Source organism: Cricetulus griseus, chromosome 4 (assembly GCF_003668045.3).
Source record: "Cricetulus griseus strain 17A/GY chromosome 4, alternate assembly CriGri-PICRH-1.0, whole genome shotgun sequence".
NCBI lineage: Eukaryota > Metazoa > Chordata > Mammalia > Rodentia > Cricetidae > Cricetulus > Cricetulus griseus.
In genome coordinates this window covers 42,136,709-42,159,394 of record NC_048597.1, presented here as the reverse complement: position 1 = coordinate 42,159,394, position 22,686 = coordinate 42,136,709, and the positions used below count along the sequence as shown (strand labels likewise).

At 36.5% G+C, this 22,686-nt stretch overlaps 1 protein-coding gene across 4 annotated transcripts in view; it reads right to left on the bottom strand.

Annotated features, from left to right (window-relative positions):
- Positions 1-5,384: 5,384 nt before the first annotated feature.
- Dzip3 (DAZ interacting zinc finger protein 3) overlaps positions 5,385-22,686 on the bottom strand; it is a 75,877-nt gene continuing 58,575 nt past the window's right edge. Inside the window, exons 27-32 of one of the 4 annotated variants that reach the window (XM_027412550.2) lie at positions 21,211-21,336; positions 12,592-12,731; positions 11,228-11,348; positions 10,635-10,763; positions 10,447-10,548; positions 5,385-6,892 (exon numbers count right to left, since the gene is read on the bottom strand). In XM_027412550.2, the coding sequence (XP_027268351.1) occupies positions 6,860-6,892; positions 10,447-10,548; positions 10,635-10,763; positions 11,228-11,348; positions 12,592-12,731; positions 21,211-21,336 (651 nt within the window). In that variant the 3' untranslated portion in view covers positions 5,385-6,859. Of the gene's footprint in view, positions 6,893-7,113; positions 8,972-10,446; positions 10,549-10,634; positions 10,764-11,227; positions 11,349-12,591; positions 12,732-21,210; positions 21,337-22,686 lie in introns of those variants that run through there. The other 3 variants (XM_027412549.2, XM_027412552.2, XM_027412551.2) reach the window with 3 other exon arrangements.

The window sequence follows — 22,686 nt, the reverse complement described above, 5'->3', positions numbered from 1 at the left end:
TTTCCTAAGGAAAACCCATCAACACATAAGATGTCACAGTGCCTATTGGATACAGTGTCCTCACATGTAAAACATCAGGCTAGAGATTTGGTTTTAAGAAGTGTTGATGAGATTCATCTGGCTGGCCTACAGGAGTACAGGAATTAGGGCGAATCCATCTCATGGGTGGGACCTAAGAATCTAGCTTTACAGAGTTCTGGGCAGGTATTATCTCAGAACCAACAGCATTGCCATCAGGAGCTCATTAGAAATTCAGAATCTTAGCTCTCACTGCAGGTGCTGAATAGAACACAAATTTTTAAAAGACGCCCAGCGATTCAATACAGTTTCAGCAATACAAGGAGTATATCATGGGCTTGGCTCCATATTGGCTTAGCATCTCTTGGGAATCTCTGAAGTACTCTAATGTCCAGCTGTAACATTAATTAAACAGAACTCAAGTACAGTGGATTTTTGTTGTTTGAATGTTTGTTCTAACCTCCTTTTGTGATTCCAACGTGTTAGTCCGACCTTTGTTACTGTGACCAAATACTGGCTAAAAGGGCGGAATTCTTTCATTTGGCCCTCATGTTTAGTTTCAGTCTACAGTCCTTCCCTCCATGCCCTGTTAGTCCCTGAGGCAATGGGAGCATGTGGCAGATGTTAGATGTAACTAACTTCCTGCTAGACTGGAAACTGAAATTGTCAAAGGGGGGGGGCGCTCTAATACTGGTCCCTAGGACATGCCTCCAGTGACTGACTTCCTCTAGTTACCCCCAAAACATAACCAATTTTAACAAAGGAGCCTGTAAGAGATTCTTCCATCTACAAACCACAGGAAATAAGTAGCCAGGCTTGAGACCCAGAAGCTTAGAATTTCATTGACTTTTTAAACTTGAACCTCTGCTGGAGTTGCCATAGCATAATGATGGGAATCTGTACAGTGAAGAAGTAAGGGGCTTCAAACAGCAGCAGAAAGAAGAAAGTCCTATTCTTTCATGTCAGTGCTAGGATTATGGTGTCAAGTGTTGTAGCTCATGAACAAATGGGGATCTTCTGGACGACAGGTACAAGCTCCCAAAGCAGATTATAGGAGCCTCTCTCATCTTTCTTCCACCATTTTTTTCTTCCTATTCCATTTTCTCTTCTTCATCCTTCTTCTCTTCTTCCAATCAGTGCTCCTTAACAACAGAGCTAATGTCTTATGTGATACTCATATGCAAATGGTAACTGCTATCTCCTCTAAGACACTGGTCTCTACCTGTGGGTCACAGACCCTTTTGAAACCTTCTATCTCCAAAAAATATTTATATCCAAAATTTTAACAGTAGCAAAATTACAGTTATGAGGGGTCACCACAACATTAGAAAGGCTGAGAACCACTGCACTAAATACCAGATTTTTAAAAGAGGGAACAATGTTTCAGGAATGACAGAAGAGTTAAGTAATACTGCCAGGGTCATTCTATGAATACTATCAGAACAAGATGTGGGGAAAAACCTAAATGCAAAACTTTTATAGGATTAGATGAGTACAAAAGTAGAATAGTCCAGATTCAGTCAATGGGTAGTGATCCAGAATGGGTTTGCCTCTGCAATTTGTTTCATTACAGTAGCACAACCTTAGACTATAATCATCTTGTTGCTAAGTGAACTGGGTGCTTATTCAAGAGACATACAGTTAAGTGGTGCATAAAGTTTGTAATTGGTAAAGGTTTGTTGTTTGAGACAGGGGCTATGTTTTCTTGGCTGGACTCACTGTGTTGGCTTTGAACTCGGAGATGTTATCTCTGCTTTCCAAGTGTTGTGATGAACAGTGTGTCGTCCACCATAGCCAGTATTTGGTATGGTGCATATACATACTCATTAAACTATCACCACAGCATGGACACATTTTCACCTCTCTCTGAGTTATTTTTATTTCCTTACAACAACTAATTTCTGTCTTTCCTTATTCTCACAGTCAATTCACCAATGTGGTGCACCTCCTAGAATCCTATGCAATTGTATCATGAAGCATACTTATGCTTTCAACATGGTTTGACTCATTCATATTTCTGCATGCACAAATGCTCATTCTTTTTATTGGTTATACACTTGCCTGGAGAGGGATGTGGAGGTTATCCAAACTGGAGATGGGCTTTCTTACTCTGAACATCCATGTACAACCTTTTATAGGCACATGCTTTCATTTCTCTTCTAAAAGTGGAATGGAAGATACACATTTATTTTTAAAGAAAACTTCTGGAATATATACAAAGTGGCATGTTAAATTGCCCAAAGCAGCCCATATATTATTCTCTAAGCTTCACGGGGTTTTGGGGACACTATATAAAACTGAAGGTCTGTAGCAACGCTTTGTGGAGCAAGCCCATTCCTATCATTTATCCAATAGCACATGTTCACTTCCTGGCTGTCTCACATTTTGGTAATTCCTACTATGTTTCAAAAACTTTTCCATTGTAACATCTGTAAAAGTATCTGTTTGGTAGTGTGGATTTTTTTGTTTTGTTTTGTTTTGTTTTGTTTTTGTTTTTTGTCAAATTCCAGATACCATGTATAAAACAATTTAGGGCACCTTGAAGAATTATCTTCTCCTCATTTCTATTATGAAGGCTGAGTAAGAGCCAATCACTGTTGTCCAAGCAAGCCTGGTTTACCTTCACCCCCTCTGTGGTTCTATTGTTCTATTGTTTCTGGGTCATTGGTACTTAGGTTCTGGATATGTTATTAGCTTGAAACTATCATTTATTTTTGGATCGCTATTTCTCTTCATGAAATATGTAGTTGCTTTGTTTTCAGCATCCCAGTGTGAGCCTGAAAGATATCAGTATCTTCAGGAGAGAAAGCAGCATTAGGCAGAGTTCATCTTGGTGCATGATACTTTCATGACTTCTACAGCTATGTAAACTTCTTTTCAAAGCTTCCATCAGATATATTTAAATATTTGCTAAGTTTTCTAAGTGAAAGTATTATTGAGATACCAGTTTTTCCACTAAAAACAGAAATATAAGTATTTATTTACTCATTAAAACTGTGTTTTAAATGCCTCAAGGTTTTATATTATCACAATGCATTGAATGTCAGTGGTAAGTGTGAAATATTTTGTGTGGATGTCTATAGACAATGACTGAAAAGATCACTCTACTGAGAAACTGTTTCCAGCCACTGTACTAGTCTAAAATTCTATTTTCTTATGTAAGTTCCATTCAATTCACAAACCCATTTATTTATAAACTATTTATTGAATATTTACTAAGTACTAGGCAATGCTTTGGGTAGTAGACAGACAGGATTCCTATGCTTGCATAACTTAATAAACAACTGAATTTTAGAAAAAAAGAATACCTTCAGCAACTGAAGGTGAAGTGTTTTCCTTTTACTTAAGAAGAGTAAACTGGGCCGACCGTCCCAGGAATGAGAGCCCTCACCCAGTGGCTGATGGAAGCAGAATCAGACATCCACAGATATACACTGAGATGAAATCTGGAATTTAGTTGAAGAGAGGGAGGAATGAAGAGTGAAGGGGTCTGTACCAGGTTGTAGAAACCCACAGGAACAGTTGGCCTGAACAAGGGGGAGCACATCGACCCCAGATGCTATCTGGGAGGCCCAGTACAAGACTGATCCAGACCCCTGAACATGGATGTCAATAAGGAGGCCTCTGCACTCCAGGGAGCCTCTGGTGGTGGATTGGTACTTTTCCCTGGTGCAAGAAAGGACTTTGAGAGCCCATCACACGTGAAGGGTTACACTCTGGCCCTGGACACATGGGAAAGGGCCCAGGCCCAGCACAGGAAGATTTGGTGGACTTTGCAGAGCCCCTGTTGAGGGCCCTACCCTGCCTGGGGAGTGGTGGGTGGATGGGGTGGGGGTAGGTTGGGGGTGGGGAGGAGGGATGGGGGTGAGGGGAGGGAGAGGGAGAAGGGACTTACATGTGAAACAAGCTTGTTCCCTAACTAGAACTAATAAATTTTAAAAAAAGAGTAAACTGTTTAATAAATTATAAGCACATTTACATTATCAGATCATCACAATACAAGGCCAAATGGAAGTTTAAGGACATCATTTGTTAGAAATGTGTGTGTAATTTATTTTCTTTATTAAATTTGTTTAAATTAAAATATAATTACATCATTTTCTCCATTCTCTTTATCCCATCCAACCCATGTGTGCCTGCCACCCTCAAATTCAGGGCCTCTTTTTATATGTATTTGTTCATATGTTTGTGCACACAAACACACATGTTCGTGAATATACAAATACAGCAGGCTCAGTCCACATGATGTTACTTGCATTTAATGCCCTAGGAATTGAAAGGAATTCTTTCTGGAATTAAAATAACGTAAACATATCTTCATTACTTAGAAACAGCTCTTAATTTTGTCATAAAAGGCAGTCTGAAGAAACTAAAGGTCCACAGCACTAGTTTCTTCAACACTGCTTTTTTCTCTGAGTGGACAGAGAACACTGATACAGCAAAAGATTACTATGTTATCAAAATCCCAGTAGTAGCTGTGAAATTTCATGGCCCTAAAAATGTGATGCAACCTTTGAGACCTTGAAATTAAAAAGGTAAAACATCTGGCCTTACCCTTTTAAAACACTGATCAGGTATAATAAGAATATGCATGTCTGACTTTATTCTCAAGTGAGACACCGTCACCTCATACAACTATCCTAATGTTGCTTTGCTTTTATGTTGTCTGGAAAAATAACTTCATAACTCATAATTATTCAGTGTCTTCAGTTTATTCATATCTTTCTCCCACAATTCCTTCCTTCTTCCTTTTGTCCTCTCTCCCTTTTCCTTCTGTTCCTCCTTTCCTCTTCTTCCTCCCTATACCTGCCCTGCTTCCTCTGTCAAAACACAAGTATGATAATATGGAGAGAAAAACACTGATCTTGGCACAAAGATTATAGCTTGGAGTTGTGACTCTAATTATGAATTGTGTGATCCCAGCAAATCAGTGTCCTTGACATCTAATTCAGCAGTTTTCAACCTGTGGGTCACAACACCTGTCACAAATCTTTATCTCCAAAAATGCTAACATTATGATTCATAACAGTAGTAAAAGTACAGTTATGAAGTAGCAACAAAATAATTTTATGGTTGGGGGTCACTGCAACCTGAGGGACTCTATTAAGGGTCACAGCATCAGGAAGGTTGATCTAAAGGGAAATGAGTAACTTTTCTATAATGCTGGGCGGTGGTGGTGCATGCCTTAATCCCAGCACTCAGGAGGCAGAGGCAGGCCTTTGAGTTCAGACCAGCCTGGTCTACAAGAGCTAGTTCCAGGACAACCTCCAAAGCCACAGAGAAACCCTGTCTCGAAAAACCCAAAAAAAAAAAAAAAAAAAAAAAAAAAAAAGTAGAATTGCAATTGTGAAGTAATTAGCGATGAAAATAACACTACTACAATGGCAGTCTAGGATCTCCACTGGCTCTGTGGACCAGCACCTTCTAGTATCTAGTATCTAGTACAGCTAGTAACTGAAACTACCTACTCAAGAAAATCATGTTCACTTATTGTTTTTATCTAGCTATAAACCAAAGTAGTCCTAAACCGTGCCAATCATGGAATTCTGATATTTAGAAATATCTTACAAATGTAGGGCATTCTTGACAAATTTAAAAACCAAACCTGCCTTCCTAAACCACAGGAATTAGATCCACTTTTTAAGCTGGAAAAGATTAAGGACTTTTGAAAACGGAGTCTTAATAATTAAGTCAAGATACTTTTCATTAACTTGAACCAAACTAAACAAACCATAGGGAGAAGTCAAAATTCTTCCACCATGTCATTCCAAATTATCTTGTTAATTATTTGAAGAAAATTATTTCAGAAGTAGTAAGTACTACCTTTGCTATGTACAAAGTAAATCCAAAATGGATGCAGATATCAACACTAGAAGAAATACCAGCTAGGGCACAGAAGACCTGTTTTATAATTCCAGAATGGTACTTTGTAGAATTTGTAACTGTCATGTTGAGTAAATTATTTCCCCCTTATCTGAGTTTGTAAATAAATCATAATAATATATACTTGTGATTCATAGATCAATCAAAGTACCAAATACATCTGAAGGTGTCCTATAAAAGCTATGAAATGTTATACACATGAAAAATTAAGATACAAGGCATGTCCTCCAGTAGGAGCTGTAGTACATTATTGGATACTTTCAGATATTTTATTATTTTAAAAATGGCGTGTGTGTGTGTGTGGTATTCCCTTGAGATAGAATTTCTTGCTGGGTAGGCTAGCTGATCAGCAAGCTCCTAGGATCCCTTTGTCTCCACCTTCTGGTTAGAGTATATGAAGGCATGCCCAGATTTTTTTATATGAGGGTGTCAATATTTGTCTGGTCATCATGCTTGGGCAGTAAGCACTTGTACTCACTGAGCACCCCAAAGTATTTTTGATACAATTACTGCCATGCTAGGAATTTTTTGGTCATTAACTTGTTTTCTGAGCAGGATAAAATCATTCTTCAGAAGAAAGCATGGCAGTGAACACCACTGTATATCACCAATTTTATAGTTCCATTACTTTCAGCATCTGTAGAACTAGACATAACTTTGTGGGGTATTAAACTTTTCCATTCTCACTACAGACCAGTGATTGTGATAAGTCTTCTGGCTCCTTACTTGAAGCCAAGAATGACTTGTGCACACACAAGCCACATTGTGCACATAGAGATCAGAGGACAGTTTGCAGGATTAGTAGTTCTTTCCTTTCACCATAGGGATCCCAGGGATAGAGCTCAGGTTATCAGTGTTTGCAAGGAACACTCATCACTACTATTACTCTAGCACATGAGCCAGTAAAAGAGGCATGTGGCAGAGCAACAGGACCCATCAGTACCACGAGGCTTACCTATTACCCCGCCACATGACTTTGGACAAGAAATACCTGCAAAAGAGAGACACATTAGAAACGCACTGAATCCCCAATCTTCTGTATTTTCAGACTCCAAGTCATCCTTGGCATTTCACAAGATGAGATGACTAACAACTTAGATATTTTTCCAGTATTTCCACAAAATAGAAGAAAAATTTACGTACAACTCAGCAAAAACAGACATTTAAAAACGATAGTATTTTTGGATATATTTAAGATGAATACATAGAAAATTAGTTGTTCAATTCAGAAATAATTTTATTTTCCACATAAAAATGAAATTACAATTATAAACAAGAACTAAGAAATAAACTGTAAGCATGAACGGTCCAAGGAAGTTTGCTACATAACTGTGATAAGATGATTGAACGTCCCGTAAGTTCTAGATTCTGCAACTCCAACACAATGTTAGTAGTTTATGCATAAATAAATGACATATTTAAAAATACTTTTCCTTCCGCCCAACTTCCCTCCCTCTTTCGTGCATCTCCGTGTATTGCGTGCATGTGGGGGTCAGAGAACAGTTTGCAAGATTGGTAGTTTTTTCCTTTCACCATGCACGGTCATCAGGCTTTGCAACAAGCACCTTTACCTGCTGAGTCATCTCACCCACTCATATGCTGACATTTTAAAAATATTTTTCTTCACATTTTCAGTTTATTTTCAAAATACAAAAAGAAGTTTAGCATACAATTACAGGCATAGAAGTTTTAAATAGAGATTCACAGTAACTTCAGATACATTTACACTGAAATACACACAAAAAATAGTTGCTGAGTCAAACCTTTCATTTGAAAATTAATAAAATTGAGACTGTAAATATGAACCAAGGATAAATGTCTTACAAGATATCTATGGATTACTTTAAGTTTGAAAGTACAAGCATGTACACCACTTACAGCATTTACACTATTTTTAAAATAGGTTTTGTTGTCTAAGAATTTAAACTCTCAGTGACAAGCTTTAGATAGGCAATTGGTCTAGTGGATATCAACTTTGTCACAAGCAGCAGCAAGTACATATAAAAATGGCTTCTGTTCTTCCCCAGAACAATTACATGACAGTAGACATCTTTAAAGCAGGAAAAAATATCCCCCAAATGAAAATGATTAAGAGCCAAGGAACATGTTTACAATATAAGATCTCAATTAGTCATCTCAGCAAATGACTTAATTTGCATATCTGCCTCCTTTACTAACATGTTGATTTCTAATTCTAATTTCATTCTGTATTTATGGTGCTAACTATTGGTAATACAGGTGTCTTGTGATCTGATTTTAAGAACTAGCTCTTGAGGGAAAGACAAAACTTAGTTGTAGTTTCTATAGTGTAATTATTGTGGAGATGTCATGGCACCAACAAGAGGACAAACTGGTTCTGCAATGTCTGAAACAATTGTATGTCACAGGCTATTTTAAACCACTGCATGGTCACCAGGGTCAAAGAGTTCATAATCTCATCAAGGGTAGCTATTTCAGAAGATAGAAAAAAAAAATGGCGGGGATAGAAATATAATTTATAATAGTTACATTTTTACACCAAGCTTTCAAAGTTAAAAGAAAACTAAAATCTATAGATATTTTTCCTCCATTTTCTCCTAAATTTATTTCAGGAAATTGAAATGTAACATACTTGAGAGAAAGTAAAGAACAATAGCGTATGAAGGAAAAAGACAGGACATTCTAAGAAATATAGTAATAGTCATGTTTACAGGTCTTGTGTTTACAGATGGAAAATGTTATGAAGAGCAATAAAATGCAACTATCAAATCCCACCTTCTTTAAGTCCCTTTCATTTAATTCACATGTGCTTTAGACCTGTCTTGATCTCTGGCTCAGCTCTGGTGTGATTAGCCGGTGTATTAGCATGACACCAAAGAGCATACTGCTGCATAATACTATTCAATCAATTAGCTCATTAAAAAGCAGAACTAAATTTCAATATCTAAAACTGATCTTAGGTATAGCTACCTGCCTTGTATCAGATCTTGGGTAACTGCCCGTTGGGGTGGCCAGGGAAATCTTCTGGTAGCAAAACATGGAGTCTGCAGGTGGGGCATGTCCCCTGTTGCATCAACCATGGTCTAATGCACTAAAGAGCAAAACGATTCAAGTCAGAGTTTCAAATTTAGCCTAGCAGAGGCAGCTACCACTCTATACACCATAGTTACCAACCAACATGTCTTCTGGTGGATCTGAAAGCCAAGCCATCTGCTACAACTATGACAACTCTTTGGTTTGCCAAGTAATATAGCTGGCAACTGCAGAGTATCTTTAAGTTAGTCTATTTGACTCAAAATTTGGTCTCACCCTGTTTCAAAAAATGACTAGTTCTTCCTTACAAGGATATTGGAAAAACTTGCTATATTCTCTGTTTGGTTGATATTATTTATAAATTCTTTTCACTTATAATTGATTATACAAATAACAACAGGCATATGAAAGTTACCAATACCTTCATGGGGCTCTAAAGCTGAAACTCCCTGTATGAATACTCTCTCCAGATTGTTTCCTACAGTGAAAATGTAATAATCTTGAACTATGAAATATGTTTTGCTAAATATTGACTCTAAAGCCACATATTTTGGATGTTTGAATAATGGAGAGTAAAATCTGATAGCAGGGTTAAGTATAGGACCTGTATTTGAGGCCTACTAACTAACCCTAAAGAGTAAACTGAATGAATTATGTACTTCTTGATCACTGGGAAATGACAAATAAGTTTGACAAACATTATTATTTAAAAATCATCACATATTAAAGTTTCAAAATGGGAAAACCGTGTGGCAAACTATCATCTTGGAGACCTTTTGGGATTAGCCATTTTCAAAACTCCTCAGATAGAAGCAGATAACACCCATAATTTTGTATCAGGTACCACATATTGTATCATTGAAACATGGTTTGAAACACCAGGCAATTGTTCACTTCCCCAAGAAAAACATTTCCTGCCTAAGATGATCTTTTCTTTTGTTAAATCACATTTTTCTCCAGAGGATTTGCACCATACATTGTACATCAGTAACAGTTATACAGCAGCAGCACCAGGTATTAATCCATTTAGATACCAAGAACACAAAAGACATGCCTGCCTCACATTTTTTCTGACATTAATACTCAAGCCTCAGAATCTTCAAACATAAACACAAGAGGTTATAGAGATTACTAAGAGAAGTCTTCTGCTTTAAAATGAGGTGGTCATTATTACATATGGACAATAGACACTGCAGAATTTACAGCAAGTTGGGGTAAAGTGGCACTTCTTTGTTGCTAGTCCTGTCATTCAATTGCTGTGTCAATTGATATTTCTCCTAGTTCTGTTCAAGGGAACTGTATAATGTATACCATTTAAAACTCCAGGCTGTCCTCCTGAAAACAGTAGTACAACCATGACTGCATACAGTGAATTTTGTAAACCTTTCGGTATGGCACCCAGAAAGGGAAGTGTAGTTATGCCCAGTGGGACTGTGAAATGGCACTGGATGCCGTCGTACCTTTTAAGTAAGGCAGTGAGCTTGCTTAACTGATTAATGGTAAAATGTTAACAGGACAAACTTAAACGTTTACCTGAGAATGGAATTTGTGAGCACAAGGCAAAACTGAAAGGTTTTCTGGAGACAAATTCTCATGACAGATTACACAGGGCTCCTCTTCTTCCTCTTCATTATCCTAGAGAAAAATGAATATGATAAAATTAAGGCTATTTTTCCCCTCTCAGATCTAAATGTGTTTACAGTCAACAACTTTTGTCTCACCACATCTTTGTCTCCTTCCCATGTGGTAGAATCTTGTGATGATTTGGGGGTCTGGGGAGCCTTAGGCTGTGATGAAGTGTGGCTGGGTGATGCACTCTTATCATCTGCTGCTGCAGATTTTCCTTCACTCTAAAATCAATATTTTTAAAAATTATCCTAAAACAGTGTCAACTGACATAACTGAATAAAATAGATTGCAGCGAAAATTACCAAAAGGATAAACAATATTCATGATAAACAATATTCTTGAAATAAAATATTGGCAACATTTGTTAGAGCTATGTTAAGTGTTAGATTAAATAAAATAAATCTATGCAGAAAATTAGAAAAAAAAAAAAAAAAAAAAACCTTGCATTCAGACTCACTTAAAGCAGCCTTTAGAAAATTGAAAGGGAATCAGTTTTATTCTAGTCTGATCTAAAACACTTACCATGCCATTTGTCAAGTTGAATTTGTGGAATTATTATTTATTGCTAATCGATGATGTCCTATGACTAAGTTATTGATTATCAACTCTCTAAACATGTTATGTCACTATTACAGAAATGAGAATAGAGAATTGAATTTTGTTATTTTTTAATTGTTTGTTTTACCTCAGATTTCTTGGGCTCAATCATTTGAGAAATCTTGTAAACAATTTCATCAAATGTAAGTCGAGACACAGCCTTCCCATGAGAATCCTTCAGTTGTTGTAAGAAATCTGAAAGCTCCTTCCTAGAAGAGATCAAGAACAGAGAAGGGCTGGTTTTTCCCACTGCTCCAAGGATGTGCCCTCACAGATGACATAAAAAATCCCATTCATGCGACAGCATATAGACTCAACTCTGTAGTCTCGAATCTAAAAATGTTATATGCATTTACTTGAAACCAAAATGAAAATTGCTAATTGTGTCCAAAAGTGTTACTTAATGTGTTTACAAGTGAAAGTTAACTATGTTTATAAAAGAGTTCATTATGTGAAAATTGAGTTGATTCATTTACATACTGAGGACTTTATTTCTCAAACTTCATTCAAGACTGAAGTATTCCTTTTTAATAACTATTTTAAAATTAACTATTTTAATAATAACTCTTGCTATTGTTTTCTCATCTTTGTAATATTTAAATGTTTACTTTCATAAAACTCAAAGAGAACAAAATAAATATTAAACAGAAAAGGAAAACAAGCAAAAGATATATTTATTACATAAAAATAACTTGTAATTATTTTAATCAGTATTTCCTTTTTTAATCCTCTATTGCCATCTGTACTTATGATAGAAAAAGAAGATATTTTTCGTTCCTTTGGTTCATGATTGATTCATTTTATTATTATCTATAACTATTTAATTCTATTTTTCTATTTATAATTATGAAACTTATTAAAATGATAATCTAATTTGATAACAAGATATAATGCTTTCAAATGAAAATACAAAGGAAAACTAAACTTATTTCTACACATACAAGAGCAGAGATTTTAGAATTAACTTTTCTTCTGCTCAAGTTACACATTGAAAGACAGAAAAATTTTGATTATATTGAATCATGTCCACTCAGAAATAAATCACAGGAATCCCAATAAAATAAAATAAAAAAATAAACTGAAGCTTGATAATGTTGGGGCTCAGCATATAATTAACTGAAAATCTACGTTGGTGACCTGCTATTAAGGTAATATAGCTGGAGGCATTCAAACTGGGTAAGTTTACAACTAGTACTTCCAGCAAATGAGAAAACATAAATTTAAACACTTATCTTCTCACATCTTAAGAAATAATAAAAAATAAAAATGTTTACTTTGCATTGAGTACTATGTCTTCTTAGTCAATTTTATTTTACTAAGACCATGGTAAAGAAATAGTTGTATTTGTGGATGTGTGTGAAACGTTTCATTTCTACAGTTAAAGCTACAAAAGCTGTAAAAACAACAACAACAAAAACAAACAGTACAACCACCAAAACAAAATTAAAGTACCTTGTCTGTTGTGGAAAAGCCATTTTCAGCCTGTCTGTAATCCTCTCCCAGTTTATCATGAGAGGTTCACTGCACAGACTTGCACTGGGTGACACAGTATCACCTATAGGAGTTGGCATAGCCCAGGTTATACCAGGCATCTGTAAAGGGCAGAGAGTCATAACTATCAGCTTCAGTTAGTAGGCAACACCACATGCCAACATAACACTTGGGTGCCTCAGAAGAAAAGCAGTACAAAGAGTCGAATTGACATCTACATTCTCTTTTTTGAATTTTTTCCCAACAAATACAATATTTCTAACTTGTTATTACCTATTTTAATTTACTTTAAAACCAGGGTGTTTGTCCCGTAATTACCAGCACATACAGAAACACATGTCGAGTGTATTGCTGAATTTTTAAGAAATAATAGCAGAAAACTGAAAACTATCTAGAGTCTACCAACAAGGGATTGAGTTAAAAAACAATGATAGCAAATCAACCAAGTTCTTACAAACAGATGTATATGTCAGGGCATAAGAGATACCCATGAAATACGTTCAGTATTTTTCAAAATAGTGTATATAGCATAGTATTATGGTATGACTCTTTTAGTACTGAAATTTTTAATGGGTGCATGAATGTGAACACACAAAAGCACTGGTAAGTTACACAGTAATCTGCAAATGGTGATTTTTCCTATGGATTCAAACACAAGGTAACTTTACATTAAACTGTCTATATTTTTCCATTATTTATATTTCTCCAACTATTCTATATACCTTTATAATTAGAAAAATAACAAAGATAAAATTTTGAATTCTACAAAAAGATGATAATAGTAATAGAAGTACTCAAAAATATCACAGACAATGACAGTGTGGAAAGTACAATAATGTATCTAAAAGAGCTATGAGACCAACAACATTTTTGTGCATTTTGTGATTAAATGATTTTAAGATTAAGTGAATTAATATCAATAAGAAAATTTCAGACAGCTAATTAGGTTACTAAGGCAATTAATTTACGGAAACTTTTATGGGTCACCATGAAAGTAAGCAAAAACTACCAGTAGTTGGAATCAAAAATGATCTGCCTCAGTTTCTATCTTTCCCCATGAAATGGAAGATAACCTTATTAGGAGGCTAAGAAATTTCAATGTTTTCAATAAAATTCCACTCCAGTCACTGTAGAATAACAGCAAGTATACCACATAAGCATCACAGTTAACACTGTGATAAAAGTTGTCATACTTATTTAAAATGTTGAGATTTATATACATATCTTTTGTAGACAGTTGGCATAGATATTTAAGTGGATCTAACTATATATTTCAAAAAGAGATTGAAAGCAAGATACAAGAACTATATATACTACAACAAGTACTACACCCCCGCACACACACAAACACATACACAAAAATATAGACAGACATGTAATGATAAATCTTTCCACCAAAGCTGCCCGAGTCCTGCTGCCATGTGGGTGCTTTCTGCCAGCCACTCAAATTCCACCTGCCATGTTAGGGCCCAAAATAACACACAGAGATTTATATTAGCTTCAAATGCTGATTGGCCAATCACTAGGATTCCTTATATGCTTGCTCTGTCTTAAGTATCAACCATAACCCTAATCTATATATTTATGAGGACTTATCTAATTGAGGATGCCGGTGGCTTACATCCTCCCTTGTTGAGCTCACATGGAGGCTTCCAGAGTAGGAGGAAGAGCAAGAGGACGATTTCCTTCGTGTCCTTGCTTATATTCTGAGTCTGCCTACTACGGCACTTCCTGCCTGGATCACAAAACTTATTTTTAGTACATTTCCCAGCATCCTCCTCTACTCCTAGTCCCACCTATCCTGCTTCATAATTGGCCTAACAGTGCTTTATTCAACAACTAATGAGATAAACATACACAGAAGGACATTCCCTATCAGACATATATGCAGACGCAGACACAAGCACATCACACACACACACACACACACTTTTAAAAAGGCCCAAGGTGCCATTATGTGAAAGTCAAGATTGGAGTCTGCACACACCTCACCCCTGTCTACAAGCTGCCATGTGTCCTCTGGCGGGCCCCCAAGCCTCCGGTGAGTCTGGGCGCTGCTCTGGTCCCCAACATCCCCCATAAACCCCTGCTCCCTTCTGCCTGAAACCCGCACCCCCCCAAAGAATGGACCTGCCCAGACTGGAGGGCCCACCCTGAGTCCGGACACACCCCACCCTTGTCCACCCACCACCCTCTGACATCTGGCTGCAAGCAGAGCCTGAGCCCTCTGCCTGCGACCTGAGAGGGGGAGACACCCCACCTGCACCCACTGGAAAAAGGGATGGGAAGAAGACAGAGTAAGAACACACTCAACAACAGAAAGACCGATTTGACATAACCAGAATCTAGGGACTCCACACCAGCAAGAACTGAAAAGCCCAACATAGAGGATGAAGAAGAGATAGACCTTAAAATTTATCTTATAAGGATGATAGAGACCATTAAAGAGGAAATAAGAAAATCCCTTAAAGAAATAGAAGAAAAAACAAGCAAAAAATTACATGAAATGGAGGAAAACACAAACCAAAAAAATTCAAGAGATAAATCCCTTAAAGAATCTAAAAAAACCAAGGGGGGAAAAAAAAAAACAAGTGAAGGAAGCACTTGAAACAGTTCAAGGCATGAAAGCTGAAACAGACACAATAAAGAAAACACAGAACGAGGGGATGCTGGAAATAGAAAGGCTGGATAAACGATAAGGAACCATTGATGTAAGCATAACCAATAGAATACAAGAGATGGAAGAGAGAATCTCGGCTGTTGAAGACTCATTAGAGGATATACAGTCATTGACCAAAGAAAATCTCAAGTCCAACAAATCCCTAACACAAAATATCGAGGAAATATGGGACACCATGAAAAGACCAAACCTAAGAATAATAGGTAGAGAAGAAGGTGAAGAAATTCAGCTCAAAGGTACAGAAAACTTATTCAAGTAAATCACTGAAGAAAACTTCCCCAACCAAAAGAAAGATATGCCTATGAAAGGACAAGAAGCTTACTGAACACCAAATAGATTGGACCACAATGTGGTTCCCTCACCACATAATAATCAAAACACTAAACTTACAGAATAAAGAAAAAATATTAAGAGCAGCAAAAGAAAAAGGCCAAATAACAAACAAAGGCAGACCTATCCGAATTACACCCGACTTCTCAATGGAAACTCTGAAAGCCAGAAAATAGTGGATAGATGTTCTACAAACTCTAAGGGAACATGGATGTCAGCCCAGACTGCTGTACCCAGCAAAGCTTTCAATCACTATAGATGGAGAAAACAAGATATTCCATGACAAAATCAGATTTAAGCAATACATATCCACAAATCCAGCCCTACAGAAATTAATGGAAGGAAAACTCCAATGTAATGAAGATAACTATGCTCAAAAATCCATAGGCAATTGATACTCCCAATTTACCAAACACCAAAAAACAAAAAGTGGGGAAATCTACATACAATACCACCACCACCACCAAATCCAAAACAAACAAGAATCAACAATCAATGGTCATTAATATCCCTCAATGGTCTCAACTTACCTATAAAAAGATACAGGCTAACAGAATGGATAGGAAGACAGAATCCATCCTTCTGCTGCATATAAAAAACACATCTCAACTTCAAAGACAGACAGTACCTCAGAATAAAGGGTTGGGAAAAGATTTTCCAATCAAATGGGCCCAAGAAGCAAGCTGGTGTAGCAATCCTAATATCTAACAAATTAGACTTCATGAAGAAGGGCATTTCATACTTATCACAGGAAAAGTCCATCAAGATGAAGTCTCAATCCTGAACATCTATGCCCCAAATACAAAGGCACCCACATTTGTAAAAGAAACATTACTAAAGCTCAAATCACACATAAAACCTCACACACTTATAGTAGGAGACTTCAACACCCTGCTCTTACCACTAGATAGGACCACCAGATAGAAACTTAACAAAGAAACAAAAGAACTAACAGATGTTATGACCCAATTGGGTTTAACAGATATCTATAGAACATTCCATCCGAACACAAAAGAATAGCGCCACATGGAACCTTCTCTAAAATTGACCACATACTCGGCAAGGTAGTAAACTTACACAGATACAAAAAAAATTGGAATAACCCCCCCCACCCCTGTATCTTATCAGACAACCATGTTGTTCAAAAACAACCCAAATTGCAGAAACCCTATAAACCCATGGAAATTAAGTAATGAGCAATTGAAACATTCCTGGGTCAAGGAAGTAATAAAAAAAGAAATTAAAGACTTCCTAGAATTCAATGAGAATGAACACATAACATACCCAAACTTATGGGACACTGTGAAATCAATGCTAAGAGGAAAGTTCATAGCACTAAGTGCTCATATGAAGAAACTGGAGAAAAGTCACACTAGAGAATTAACAGCACAAATGAAAGCTCTAGAACAAAAGGAAGCAAACACTCCCCGGAAGAGTAGATCCCAGGAAATAATCAAGGTGAGGGCTGAAATCAATAAAATAGAAACTAGGAAAACACTACAAAGACTCAATGAAACAAAGAGTTGGTTCTTTGAGAAAGTCAACAAGACTTTCCTTTATAAAGACAAACTTTTATCCAAGCTAACCAAAAGGCAGAGAGAGCATGCTAATTAACAAAATCAGAAATGAAAAGGAAGAAATAACAATGAACACTGAGGAAATCCAGAGAATCATCAGGTCATACTTCGAAAACCTGTACTCCACAAAATTCAAATATCTAAAGGAAATGGACAGTTTTCTGGATAGATATCACTTACCAAAATTAAATCAAGAACAGATAAGCAATTTAAACAGACCTATAACCCCTAATGAAATAGAAGCAGTCATCAAAATTCTACCAATCAAAGAAAGCCCAGGCCCAGATGGATTCACTGCAGAATTCTACCAGAAATTCAAAGGAGAGCTTATACCAGTACTCCTCAAATTGTTCCACACAACAGAAGCAGAAGCAATGTTGCCAAGCTCTTTCTATGAGGCTACAATTACCTTGGTACCCAAGCCACACAAAGACAAAATGAAAAAAGAGAATTACAGACCAATATCCCTCATGAACATCAACGCAAAGATATTCAACAAAATACTGGCTAATTGAATTAAAAAACACATCAGAGAAATCATCCACCATGATCAAGTTAGCTTTATCCCAGGAATCCAGGGATGGTTCAACATTCGATAATCCATCAACGTAATCCACCATATAAATCAACTGATGAAGAAAAACCACATGATTATCTCACTAGATGCTAAAAAAAGCCTTTGACAAAACCCAACATCCCTTCATGATAAAGGTCTTGGAGAGATCAGGAATAACAGGAACATATGTAAACATGAAAAATGCAACATACAGCAAACCAACAGCCAACATCAAACTAAATGGAGAGAAACTCAAGGCTATTCCTCTAAAATCTGGAACAAGACAAGGCTGTCTACTCTCTCCATATCTCTTCAATATTGTACTTGAAGTGCTAGCTAGAGGAATAAGACAACAAAAGGAGATCAAGTGGATACAAATTAGAAAGCAAGAAGTCAAACTTACACTATTTGCAGATGATATGATAGTTTACATGAGTGACCCTAAAAACTCTACCAGGGAACTACTACAGCTGATAAAGAGCTTCAGCAATGTGGCAGGATACAAGATTAACTCAAAAAATTAGTAGCCCTACAACATACAGAAGATAAATGTGCTGAGAAAGAAATCAGAGAAGCATCACCCTTTACAATTGCCATAAACAACATAAAATACCTTAGAGTAACACTAAGCAAAAAAGTGAAAGACCTGTACTATAAGAATTTTGAGTCTCTAAAGAAAGAAATTAAAGAAGATACCAAAAAATGGAAAGAGCTCCCATGCTTGTGGATAGGCAGGATCAACATAGTAAAAATGGCAATCTTACCAAAAGTAATCTACAGATTCAATGCAATCCCCATCAAAATCCCAACACAATTCTTCACTGACCTTGAAAAAACAATTCTCAACTTTATATGGAGAAACAAAAGACCCAGGATAGCCAAAACAACCCTGTACAATAGAGGAACTTCTGGAGGCATCACCATCCCTAACTTTAAGCTCTATTACAGAGCTATAGTCCTGAAAACAGCTTGGTATTAGCACAAAAACAGACAGGTAGATCAATGGAATAGAGCTGAAAACCCTGATATTAACCCACACACCTACGAACACCTGATTTTTGACAAACAGTCCAAATATATACACTGGAACAAAGAGAACATCTTCAACAAATGGTGCTGGCATAACTGGATGCAAACATGTAGAAGACTACAGATAGACCCAAGCCTTTCATCCTGCACAAAACTTAAGTCAAAATGGATCAAAGAGCTCAACATAAACCCAGCCACACTGAACCTATTAGAAGACAAAGTGGGAAATAACCTTGAATTAATTGGTAAAGGAGACTGCTTCCTGAACATAACACCAGTAGCACAGACACTGAGATCAACACTTAATAAATGGGACCTCCTGAAACTGAGAAGCTTCTGTAAGGCAAAGGACACAGTCAGCAAGACAAAATTGCCAGCCCACATCTGCCAGAGGGCTGATCACTAAAATATACAATGAACTCATGAAGCTAGCCACCAAAACACCAAGCAATGCAATTAAAAGATGGAGTGCAGAACTAAATAAGAGAATTCTCAACAGAGGAATTCAAAATGGCTGAAAGACACTTGAGAAAGTGCTCAATATCCTTAGCCATCAGGAAAATGCAACTCAAAACCACTCTGAGATACCATCTTATTCCTGTCAGAATTGCTAAAATCATTAACACCAATGACAATCTATGCTGCAGAGGATGTGGAGAAAGAGGAACTCTCCTCCATTGCTGGTGGAAGTGCAAACTTGTACAATCACTTTGGAAATCATGATGGCAGTTTCTCAGGAAAATGGGAATCAGTCTACCTCAAGACCCAGCAATCCCTCTCTTGGACATATACCCAAAGAATGCACACTCATACAATAAGGACATCTGTTCAACTATGTTCATAGCAGCATTATTTGTAATAGCCAGAACATGGAAACAACCTAGATGCCCCTCAACTGAAGAATGGATAGAGAAAATGTGGTACATTTACACAATGGAGTACTACTCAGTGGAAAACAACAATGAAATCTTGAAATTTGCAGGCAAATGGATGGAACTAGAAGAAACCATCCAGAGTGAGGTAACTCAATCACAAAAAGATAAACATGGTATGTACTCACTCATTTCTGATTTTTAGACATAGAGCAAAGGATCACTAGCCTACATTCCACACTGCCAAAAGAGCTAGGAAACAAGGGGGACCCCAAGAGAAGATGGCATAGTCCCCAAAGAAGGGAATGGGGACAAGAATCCCTGACCAAATTGGAGCCTGGGGACAGGGAGAAGAAGGAGAGACTTCATCCAGTTGCTGTTCAAAGCAGAAACAGACACCCACTGCTAAGCACTGAACCATACTACTGGAATTCATTGTGGAGATGGAGGAGGATTGAGCAAAGGAGCCAAGACAGGGATGAAGAGACCTGCAGAAACAGTGGACCTGCCTACTGATAGAATGGAGACCCTAATCATAAAACTGGGGAAACAGCATTGGACCATACCAAGCCCTCTGACTGTGGATCCCAGCTAGGAGGCCAGGACAGTCTATGGGTCCTCTAACAGTGGAGCCAGTCTTTATCTCTAGAGCACAAATGGATTTTGGGAGCCTATTCCCTATGGAGGGATACTATTGCAGCTCAGATACAACAAGGAGGGTCTAGACCCTCACCCAAACAATATGACAGACTTTGCAGGTCCTTGGTAGAGGGCTTCACTATCCCTGGAGAGGAGTTGGGGGGGTGGGTTAGGTGGGGAACACGGAAAAGATGAGGGCAAGGGAATGGGGGAGTGGATATGTAAATATGAGTAATTAAAAATAATAAAAATATGGAAAAAGTAAAAAAATTTAAAAAAGAAAGTCAAGATTGGAAAAAATTTTTCACTAATGACATCTTTGTTCTTTTGGAAAATTTTCATTCTGTTTTTTCTCCTTTAAGTTTAATCTAGATAAAAAAATTAATTCTCCCTATTTTAAATATCATTATTCTTTCTTCAGGTTTAAATAAAACTTATCTGACAATATACAATTAGGATGATTGAAAACTTTAGGGGTTTTGTTTCAAGTTGATGCTACTGATATTATTGGTTGTAGACACAGTGGAAACACTCTGGGTGTGTACATAAGCTTAGTAGCTTCATAGTTCACTGTGACTTGTGACTTATCCTCTTTGTTTTTCTACACACTAGCTATGTCAAAAATAAAAATGCCAATCTACCTTAAAGTTTTATTTGTTATAGCTATAGAAGTAAAACTGCAATTGCAAGGACTAAGTAGTATAAAAATAGAAATTTTTGTATTTCAAACTAAGCTAATATTAGGTAAAACAGGTATTCACTAAGTCATTTAATTATCATCATCACTGGCACTACCAACATTATCCTACCAATTGAATGAAGATAAAACGCCTATTCAGGAATCCCATTATAGTACAAACAACGAGTTAATACTATTTTACTAGGAGAGGTTCTTACCAGGGGTGGTCTAGGCTGTACAGCTGCAGAGATAACTCCAGGACAAACTGCAGGCATTTGAGGAACAGTAAGTATGGGTCTAAAGAAAGATTCCTTCACAAGGGGTCTTCCTAAGAACTGCTGTATCTAACGTTAAAAAGACAAAAATTACATAAAATAAAACCCTGCACACACATAGAGTTTTGTTTTGTTTGTTTGTTTTTGTTTGTTTGTTTTTGTTTTTGTTTTTTTTACAGACATTGTTTTAAAGTCAGAACAATGTTGGGGGTAAAACACTGACTTGAAATTCAGATACAAAGTATATTAGAAGTAATGTGTGTGTCAAAATATTATTTAAATATATGAAAATTTGAAAAAGCAAAGGGAAAGTAAGATACAATAGAAAGAATAATAATAAAATGGAAAGAGAATTAAGAGTTTATACCACAACCCTCTCTGAATCTGGTTGGATAACTTTGGATGCCAAATTCTTAAACTACAAAACAAGAGAGTCAGGTGAAGTGATCTTTAAGTATCACCCTCAGATCTAATAAGACCTTCAAAGGTATGATAATAAAGAACTCTCAAAGGCATAATATGTATAAATCTCAAAGGTCTCAGTGAATACTGTACATGTTGAGGGACCATAATTAGCAATGTCATTTAAAAATCCTTAAAGTTATCCACAGAAAATATATTTGTAAAAATGGTGCCATTTGATGGAATCAGGACTTTATCCTTAAAAACAATAAAAGAATGAAGTAGGGCACATAACAAAGAATAATCCATCACAGAGTTCCTTTTGAGTGTGCTTGTATTTCCAAAGGGGTCTTGGCAATTGTTAGTTGGTGAGAGACTTTGGTGTATTTATTTGAGTATAGACAGGGATAGGCTTAGGGAACTTCTACAGTGTGCTAGGTCTAACATGATCATAAAGCAGAAACACAATAATAATTTGTTGGAGTGAAAAAAGAACATTAACATAGCTCTAAGTAATGGTTTTAAACAAAGTGAAAAATTAATGGTGAACTTTATAATGGACAGACTGGTTGACATTTGATTCTTAATTACTAGGGAACAGACACCACATGCCTTCTTGGTAAGAAAAGGTATTTTGAGACAATTAAAAAAATAAAAATTCTAACTAGATGTTAAGTATTAATGTTATGCATATATATTAAATATTTCTTAGTTAAGATAATGATGTTATGATTATATCCAGTAAGAGATCCTTATCTTTTAGGATATATATTGAAGTATAAATGGATGAAATTATATAAAGCCCAGGGCTTTCTTTATAATATTCCAGGGAGAAGGAGGAGATTGATATAAAACAATACTGTTAACTGCTGATAATGTTGAAGCTGGATTTCAACTTTCCTGATTTTTTTTTTACATATATTTACTATGTAAAATCAAATAATATATAAATATAATATACATACATAAACTATACATAAAATCATATCTAACTTCCAAGTTTTCATTAAATTTTAA